The 9,955-nt window shown below is 58.0% G+C and overlaps 1 protein-coding gene across 1 annotated transcript in view; it reads left to right on the forward strand.

Annotated features, from left to right (window-relative positions):
* The window catches only part of BRD9 (bromodomain containing 9), a 37,773-nt gene that overhangs the window by 10,267 nt on the left and 17,551 nt on the right, over window positions 1-9,955 (forward strand). The window contains exons 6-9 of the mRNA XM_006900171.1: window positions 1,183-1,293; window positions 2,240-2,352; window positions 5,273-5,405; window positions 7,893-7,968. Of these exons, the coding sequence (XP_006900233.1) occupies window positions 1,183-1,293; window positions 2,240-2,352; window positions 5,273-5,405; window positions 7,893-7,968 (433 nt within the window). The remainder of the gene's footprint in view (window positions 1-1,182; window positions 1,294-2,239; window positions 2,353-5,272; window positions 5,406-7,892; window positions 7,969-9,955) is intronic.

Here is a 9,955-nt window from a genome sequence, read left to right on the forward strand (position 1 = left end):
GCTGTACTGCTGTGGACGTGGTGGTAGTGTGATGTGGGCTGTACTGCTGTGGATATCATGGTGGTGTGATGCGGGCAGTGTGGTCACCTGGAGGATAGTCTGTGGGCTGTACTGCTGTGGACGGGAACGTGGTGGTGTGATGCGGGCAGTGTGGTCACCTGGAGGATAGTCTGGGCTGTGCTTCTGTGGACATGGTGGTGGTGTGTCATCACCTGGAGGACAGTGGTCACTTGGCTTAGGAGGGCACTGTGAGAAACCTGGCTCTCCTGTCTGCTGTTGGTGGTTGGAGACTTGTTCACAGAGTTGAGTCTTTGCTCATGTCTCTGCAGTTGATGGTAGTTCAGATCTAGAAACACTTCATACCCCTGAAGTGCACTGAGGAAGAGGAGGGCATGTGTGTGAGCAAGCATCTCACCACGTCTTGAGATGTGACAGCATGGGCAGTGATGTGTGGGTGACCTCGTACTGCCTGGGATGTCCAGCCGTATGCCGTCAGTCCTGCAACCACTCGCGAGGTACAGGGCCGTCTCATCGTCCTCTGTCCCCTGTCCTCAGTGCATACCCTGAATCCAGAGCCAGCACACTGATCAGCATGACAGACAGCAGCCTCTTGCCGTGGGGACTCGGACCCACGGCCAGCAGTGAGGTGTTATACCATGCCTGCAGCAGGTCAGCTAGGACAGAACGTGGCCTGCCTGTGTTACCTGTGCCACATGCTGTCCCAGCTCAGAGGGCAGGCGTCACTGAGCAATGCTCAGCAGAGTCCTGTGATCTTGATTGCTCTCCATTTGTATGCTGTCCAGAAGGTTCTGGAAGAGCCTTTCTCTCTGTGTTATGGTGGCTGTGGACAAGGCCTCAGCCCACGGTCTGTGCACTCTGCTGCCCTTCCCCAGCCGCCCTGCTCACCCCACTCCCTCCCCAAGCCCGATGCTGGGCCTGGCTCCCCGAGCGGAGGCTGAGAAATGAGAGATGGGGGAAGCGCTGTCTCCCTGGAAGCCTCGCGGGGTCACAGATCTGAGCCAGCTTGTCTCCCGTGTCCCCTGCACGCTGACACCGAGGAGCAGGCCGCTGTGGGCTCTCCTCTTCCCCCTGGAGCCTGCTGGGACCCTGGCCCAGCCATCTGGCCTCCTCAGTGCACCTTGAGTGCTGCAGCTGGTCAAGCCACTCTCTCTCTCTCTGCAGGCCGATTTCAAGCTCATGTGTGACAACGCCATGACCTACAATAGGCCAGACACTGTGTACTACAAGCTGGCCAAGAAGATCCTGCACGCAGGCTTCAAGATGATGAGCAAGGTAAGGGACCTTGGCTGCCCAGCTGGGCCAGCTGCACCCTTCTGCTCTCGGTCACGTCCATCAGCGGTCCCTCCTCCCCCTCTCCTGGTAGCAGCCCAGGCTCTTGCCTCCTGCTAGTGTTCTCCTCCGCACCCTCACCATCCAGCTGCCTTGCCGCTCAGGGCTAGTCAGCAAGCCCTCAAACGTGGTCCCAAATTGCTACCTGCCTGGGCCATTCCAGGTGTGGTCCTATGTGACCTTTCACCGTCCTGGTCCCATTTGACAGCTGTACTGGGCTCATCCAGGTGCGATTCCATATGGATGCTGTCTTGGACCCATCCAGATGTGGTCCCATGCCGGTGCTGGGCTCATCCAGTTGTGATCCCACGTGGCTACTGTCCTGGGCTCATCTAGGTGTGGTCCCATGTGACAGTTGTGCTGGACCCATCCAGGTGTGGTCCCATGCTGTTGCTGCCTGGCCCATCCTGGTGTGAACCCGTGTGGCTGCTGTCCTGGCCCATCCAGGTGTGGTCTCTCCTGGACAGTGTCCTGAGCCATCTATGTGTGTCTTGGAGCCTTTTGTTCTGAGCTCCTGAGGTGGCCCCTCTGTCCAGGGAAGCAGGGTGCATGCGAGCGGGCCATGTCCTTGGGCCCAACTGTCCTTGAGGTGAGGGGCAGATCCCAAGCCTTCAGTGCAGGCCCCCCGGCTGCAGCGCTGGCCAGGTGAGAGCCCGCCCACCCCATGAATTCGCCTTGCTGTGGGGAGCCAGCCCCCCTCTCCCTCTGGTGCAGCCCCCCTCCCCCCCGGCCACAGCGCTGGCCAGGTGAGAGCCCACCCATCCCATGAGCACGCCTTGCTGTGAGGGAGAGTAAAGGGCGTGCGCTCTGTCCTTTCTGCTTCTAGGAACGGCTGTTAGCTTTGAAGCGCAGCATGTCGTTCATGCAGGACATGGATTTCTCTCAGCAGGCAGCGCTCCTGGGCAGCGAGGACACGGCCGTCGAGGAGCCTGTGCCCGAAGTCGTGCCTGTGCCAGTAGAGACGGCCAAGAAGTCCAAAAGGCCCAGTAAGGAAGTGCTTAGGTAAAGGTCCACCAGCACACGCCTCATGGCTCAGAGCTTAGCGGGGCCCCTCGCAGTGCTCAGGGCTGTGGCTGGCTGAGCGGGTCGTGGCCACCGAGGAGGTCAGCATGCTCCGCCCACGGCTGTCAGGGGTCTTGGCCACCAGGGAGGTCAGGGTGCTGGGCCCGCAGCTGCTAAGGAGGTCAGGGTCCACAGCTTTCAGGTCATGGCTGCCAGGGAGGTCGTAGTGCTTGACCGAGAGGGATCACATGGCCACCGAGCAGGTCAGGGTGCTGGGCCATCAGGGGTCACAGCCGACAAAGAGGTCGGAGTGCTGGGCCCATGGCTGTCAGGGTCTTGGCTACTGAGGAAGTCAGGGTGCTGAGCTAACAGCTGACAGATCATGGCCGCTGAAGAGGTCAGGGTGCTGGGCTCATGGACGTCAGGGGTCATGGCCTCTGAGGAGGTCAGATCAGTGCTCTGGCCATCAGTGGTCAGGAACTGTCAGGGTCAGAGATGAGAGATCACTGAAGAGGTCATGGCTGATGGGCTACCCAGAGGCCAGGTTCAGGGCCCTGGGCCTCAGACCATCATAGGCCATTGCAGAATACCAGGTTAAGGTGGTAGACACACAAGGCACCCCAAGTCACCTCAGAGTCCCAGGTCACTGAAGTCCCGGGTCAGAGTGGTGGACCCACAGAGTTGTGGGCATCACCATTCACTTGAGTCCCAGGTGAGGGTGGTGGACATCCAAGATGTCACAGACCACCAAGGGGTCAGGGGGCAGGGCCAAAGCCCAGCTCCGTTTGATCTCCAGTCAGTTTGGCTGCAGCCCTTTGACCAGCCACGTGTCTGGGGAAGGCCCTGTTTTCTCTCCTGCAACTGACTGACCCTCAGCTGTCCAGGTTCCCTGTTCTGGCAGCAGACTGACCCTTCCTGTATTGGCCCTCCTGCTGCAGGCTGCCCTCACCTCCGTTTTCCTCTCCCTGTTGTGGTCTGGCCCTCACCTGCGTTGTCTTCTTTCCTGCTGTGGCCTGACCCTTACCTTCATTGTTCCCCCCTCGCAGCAGGCTGCCCTCAACCTGCATTGTCCCTCCTCTTGCTGTAGGTTGGCTCTTGTTTGCTGAGCCTTCCCCTTCTGCTGGGGCACTGACACGTGTCTGTCCTGCACGTCTAGGCTCCGGCCTGGTGGATTCTGTTTTAACTTGGGGACACCTCCTAGAAAAGCCGAGTGTCCTGCTGAAGGGCTGTTTTCCTATGTGTGTTCTCACTGTGACAACTCAATGGGCTCTGTGCTGTGTGTACCCACTGTCCTGTGTCCTCGCTGTGAAGAAGTCCCATGAACTTAAGTGCTGTGAGGGAGAGTGACAGTCCTGACTGGAAACCTGAGTCCATGGTCCTCCAGCAGCATCCACTGTGCTGAGTTGCATGGTTTATCAGCAAACTGCCCCTGGGTCATGTGGAAAGGTCCCCCTGAGGCTGTGCACTGTGGACAGGTGCACCTGGTACTGGGCACTGTAGATAAGTCCCCTGGTGCTGGGCGCTGTGGACACGTCCCCCTGGGCCTGGGTCTGTGGACAGAGCTCTTTGGCTCCAGTCTGGATGCTGTGACAGACCCCGAGTGCTGGTCCAGCAGGCAGTGGGCCGACCCTTTGTGCTGGCACGGTCGGCAGTGCTGACACAGCCCTCGACCTGGTAAACTGGGAACTCAAGAGCTGCATCTCAGTGCGCAGTCATCGGTGTTAACATCATCACTGCCTATGGCTAGTGTGGTTGGCCCCAGGACAAGTACAGTGGACCCTGGGCAGGCCCCACAGGGGCCTTGAACTCAGGACATGTTCCCCCAGCAGACCTCTATGCCCACACCTACTCACTTCCCCTCCGAGGCAGGACTGTGTCCCCCACAATCTCCAGCCATCCCTCGGCTGGACACCACCCTGCCTGTTCTCAAGCTTCCTGTGGGAGTGGGGTGTGTCCTCGGCTACAAGCTTATTATCAGTAAGTCTCCTGCTCTCCTCATGTTCCTGGCCTGGGCTTCTCCTTAACCAGACACTGAGCCTGAGGAGGAGAAACACTCCTTTTGTGGCTTGTCCTGTTTGCTCCTTGGTGGCTTTTACAGCTGAGGATGGGAGCGGACAGGATGCCGAGGGAGGGTCTCCGAGTAGAGTGGCCGAGGAAGCAGTAGAGAGGGTGGGTAAGTGGGCAGGTGGGGCACCAGGTCTGCATTAGGGAGTCTGACAGTACCTCTCTCTGCGGTGCGGGTGGGTGGGTGGGTGGGGGGACCAGGTCTGCATCAGGCGTCTGACAGCCCCTCTGTCTGCAGTAGAGAGGAGTGGATGGGAGGACCAGGTCTATACTGAGGGTCTGACAGTCCTGTCAGCCGTAGGGGTGTGTGGCCATGAGGATCAGTTCTGTCCTGGGGGTCTCACAGTCCCTCTGTCTGCAGTAGGGGGGCATGGCATGAGGGCCAGATCTGTAACGGGGGTCTTGCGGCCACTCTGTCTACAGTAGGGGGGTTGGGCGGGCGGAAGGACCAATTCTGCTCCAGAGTCTGATGGCCCCTTTATCTGCAGTAGAGGCAAGTGGGTTGGGCACTAGGTCTACAATGGGGCAGGTTGGTCATACTCTCTGCAGTAGAGATGGGTGGGCAGGGCAGGTCTGCACTGGGGGTTCGACGTCCCTCTGCCTGTAGTAGAGGTAGTGCGTAGGGTACTTGAGGTCCTGTGGTCAGTGCAGTAGAGGTAGGTGTGGGGGTTCTAGGTCTGTAGCAGGATCCTCTGTCTGCGGTAGAGGTGGGTGTGAGGTCCTACTGTCCTCTGCAGTAGAAGTGGGTATGGGGTTCCAGGACCGCAGCGGGATCCCACTGACCTCTGTCTGCAGTAGAGGTGAGTGTGGGGTTCCAGGTCTGCAGCGGGGTGTCGCTGTCTTCTCTCTGCAGCAGCTGTGTCTTTGAGCCAGAGGGCAACGCCTGCAGTCTGACTGATAGCACTGCCGAGGAGCATGTGCTGGCCCTGGTGGAGCACGCGGCCGACGAGGCACGAGACAGGGTCAACCGCTTCCTGCCCGGCAGCAAGGTAGGCCAGCAGCCAGCGGGCGTTGTGGAACTGAGGGGAGGCTCGTGCAGGTGTAGGAAAGCGTACAGTGAGAGGGACAAGGACGGGGGATGGCGGTAAGGGAGACCATGTAGCTGGGCATCGAGTCACGGTTGAGGGGAGATAGCTGGCTCGGGGGACACGGGTGAGGGGTGACATGCATGAGGGTGGGCACCTGGCTGAGGGAGGGACATGGCAGATATGCGTGAGGGTGGGGACACCTGATTGTGAGGATCACGGGCAAGAAGGAGCCTTAGCTGAACACAGAGATGTGTGGGGAGATCATGGGTGAGGGCAGCACATGCTGGGGGACATGAGTGAGGGCACGTGGTGAGGAGGGGGACGCCTGGCTGAGGGTGTCCACAGGTGATGGGGACATGTAGGAGGCACACTAGGCCAAGAGGGGACACAGATGGGGGGGCATCGATGAGGGGGTGTTACAAATGAAGAGTGCCACAGGTGAGGGTGGGACACCTGCCTGTGGGGGACAGGAGAAGCGGGTACATCTAGCAATGGGGGAGAGAGCTGAAGGGGGACACAGGTGAGTGGGGGGCACCTGGCTGAGTGGGAAACCCGTGAGGGAGTCATGAGCTGAAGGAAATAAGGAGGAAATGGAGGAGGAGGGAGGGGCCTGTGGATGCTGGGGACACGAGTGAAGTGGGTGCACCTAGCTAATGGGCTGAGCAGTGGGTGGGGAACACAGGTGGTGGGACACCTGGATGAGGAGGAAATAAACGGGAACTGCATATGTACACACATCTCGTGTACATACACATCTACACTGTGTCCTGTACACACACCTCACGTTCACACGGACCTGCACTGCGTTATGTACACACGGACCTGTACTGTGTCACGTACACACAGACCTACCCTGTGTCGTGTACACACAAAGACCTTCGCTGTGTCATGTACACACGGACCTGCACTGTGTCGTGTACAGATAGTGTTAACACACAGACTTACAGGTACACACAGACCTGCAATGTGTCGTGTACATACGGACCTGCACTGCGTTATGTACACACGGACCTGTACTGTGTCACGTACACACAGACCTACCCTGTGTCATGTACACACAGACCTACCCTGTGTCGTGTACACACAAAGACCTTCGCTGTGTCATGTACACACGGACCTGCACTGTGTCGTGTACAGATAGTGTTAACACACAGACTTACAGGTACACACAGACCTGCACTGTGTCGTGTACAGATAGTGTTAACACACAGACTTACAGGTACACACAGACCTGCACTGTGTCGTGTACACACGGATCTGCACTGTGTCGTGTGTGCAGACATCTTATTAGGTAACAACTCTCACTGTGGCTTCATCTCTGCTCAGGCTCCAAGTTCACCCTATCCAGAGCCTCACCCTTGTGTGGCCTTTCCTGACCTGTTTGTGATGGGCCCTGCCTTGACCTCTCAACACAGAGCCAGAGTGGGCATTGCACACTCCTTTGTCCCTGACCACCTTCCCCTTGAGCACCTGAGCCCTATGCATGCCTGCAGCTCCTCCTGTACTTTACCTGCTTATCTCCCTGGTTCTGATCACCTGGAGAGAGGTCTTCACACCCTCAACCAAACGCTGCTTCTGTCCTCACACAGATGTCCTCACCCTCCATCCTGCCCTCAGGCCACCTGCCACCTCTGTTCCCACATGTCATCACACCCCAGTCCAGCACCTATACTGCTTCCTGTCGCACGCTTGTGCCCTTCACAGCTCGCTGTCCCTGTTAGCCTCACACATTTTAGTCCTCTTTGCCCTGACACACACTGTCCCCAGTGCCCTCACACACACACTGTCCCAGTGTGTACACACACACTCTCTCTCTCCCTGGTGTATGTACACACACACACACACCCTGTCCCAGCGTCCTCACACACACAGTGTCCCAGTGTGTACACACACACACACACACACTCTCTCTCTCTCCCTGGTGTATGTACACACACACACACACACACACACACACTGTCCCAGTGTCCTCTCACACACACCCTGTCCCAGCGTCCTCACACACACACTTTCCCATTGTCCTCACCCCTTCCCACTGTCCCTCCTGGCCCTCACACTGTCTTCTTTGCCCTTACACCCATACTCACTGTCCCACCCACCCATCACCCCTGCTGTCCTGAGTCACACACCCTCCGCTGGCCTGGTTATATTCGTGGTGCGTGGAAGGGCAGGAGTTGGCTTGGTTGACCTAGGTTCTGGTGGGCGACAGCTTGGTGCCAGCATGCTGTGTGCTGTCTGCAGAGCTGCCTCTGGGTGCTGCACATGGATTCATGCCAGGGTCCATGCCCGGGGTCAGCTGGCCCTGCGTGCTGGTCTTGAGCGGAGACTGGGAGCCCTTGCCCCCAGGAGTTGCCCAGGACCACTGGGTCTGTCCTGCCGACCATGGTGCCTGTGTGTGAGAAAGTGCACTGGCTGAGCTCAGTTCTCATCACAGTTCATCCCTTGCAGATGGGCTACCTCAAGAAGAACGGGGACGGGAACCTGCTGTACAGTGTGGTCAACTCAGCCGAGCCCGACGCTGAAGGTGAGTGCCTCGTACTGCCCTCTGCAGCCTCCCGCCGCAGCTTCCCGCCGCAGCCAGGCTCTGGCCCTCAGAGCTGAGGCCGCGTGTGCAGCAGGGCCACTGAGGGACCTCCTCGGTTATGCACTCAGGGTTGTGCTGACCTTGAGGAAACTGGCCTGCTAAACCCAGAGCTGGACCTGCGGGCCGCTCTGACCTTAGGGTGCTGACAGCCTGTGTGAAAATGCCGGGAGCAGCCACCCCCAGGCCCCGCCCAGGCTCTGACGGGGGGATGTCCACGAGTGGAGCATCTCTGTCATCTTTGAAGAGAGTTTTTACATCTGTTCCCTCGAGAAAGATGTCAAGTGTTGTATGGGGAAATGAAGTAGACAGTGGGATGTGAAAGAGATGTGCAGATGCATTCACAGTCACGTGCGCACACAAGTGCACATCACACATACTCTCGCATGGTAATGCTCACACACGCACATGCGTACAGACACGTCTGCTGTCACACTCAGACACGTGCTGTCTCAGACACAGACATGTACTGTCTCACACACACACACAGAGACATGCCTGCTGTCTCACACACAGATAACTCCTGCTTTCACCCACAGATGTGCCTGCTCTCACACAGACACACACATACATGCCTGTCACACACAGACACACCTGCTGTCACACACACACCTGCTGTCACACAGACACGCCTTCTATCACACACACAGACATGCCTGCTGTCACACACACACACCTGCTGTCACACACACAGACACGCCTTCTATCACACACACAGACACACCTGCTGTCACACACACACCTGCTGTCACACAGACACGCCTTCTATCACACACACAGACATGCCTGCTGTCACACACACAGACACACCTGCTGTCACACACACAGACACGCCTGCTGTCACACACACAGACACGCCTGTTGTCACACACACAGACGCACATGCTGTCACAGACACGCCTGTTGTCACACACACAGACGCACATGCTGTCACAGACACGCCTGTTGTCACACACACAGACGCACATGCTGTCACACACAGACACGCCTGTTGTCACACACACAGACACGCCTGCTGTCACACACACAGACGCACATGCTGTCACACACACAGACGCACATGCTGTCACAGACACGCCTGTTGTCACACACACAGACGCACATGCTGTCACACACAGACACGCCTGTTCTCACACACACAGACACGCCTATTGTCACACACACAGACACGCCTGTTGTCACACACACAGACACGCCTTCTATCACACACACAGACACGTCTGCTGTCACACACACACCTGCTGTCACACACACAGACACGCCTTCTATCTCACACACACAGACACGCCTGCTGTCACACAGACACGCCTGTTGTCACACACACAGACGTACATGTTGTCACAGAGACACGCCTGCTGTCACACACACAGACACGCCTTCTATCACACACACAGACACGCCTGTTGTCACACACACAGACGCACATGCTGTCACACACAGACACGCCTGTTCTCACACACACAGACACGCCTGCTGTCACACACACAGACACGCCTTCTATCACACACACAGACACGCCTGTTCTCACACACACAGACACGCCTGCTGTCACACACACAGACACGCCTTCTCTTACATAAGCACACAGAAGTTCCTGCTCCTTCACACACACGACAGCTCTCACACACACTTGCTCACAGGCACCCATACTCTCACACACCGCTGTGACCACGGCTCTAGGTGGACACCATGGCTACTGCTAGTTCCTGACCCCAGCCCCTCCCCCGTGTCCTGACCCCCGGCCCCTCTCCTGTGTCCTGACCCCTGGCCCTTCTGCTGTGTCCTGGTCTCCATCCTGACCCTCAGCCTCTCCCCTGTGTCCCGACTCCCCAGCCCCTCCCCTCTGACCTGACTCCTGGCCCCTCTGCTGTGTCTTGGTCTCTGTCCTGACCCCTGACCCCTCTTGTGTCCTGGTCTCTGTCCTGACCCC

This window comes from Elephantulus edwardii, unplaced genomic scaffold, assembly GCF_000299155.1.
Source record: "Elephantulus edwardii isolate Elephantulus edwardi_28Jun2011 unplaced genomic scaffold, EleEdw1.0 scaffold00274, whole genome shotgun sequence".
In the NCBI taxonomy this organism is placed as follows: domain Eukaryota; kingdom Metazoa; phylum Chordata; class Mammalia; order Macroscelidea; family Macroscelididae; genus Elephantulus; species Elephantulus edwardii.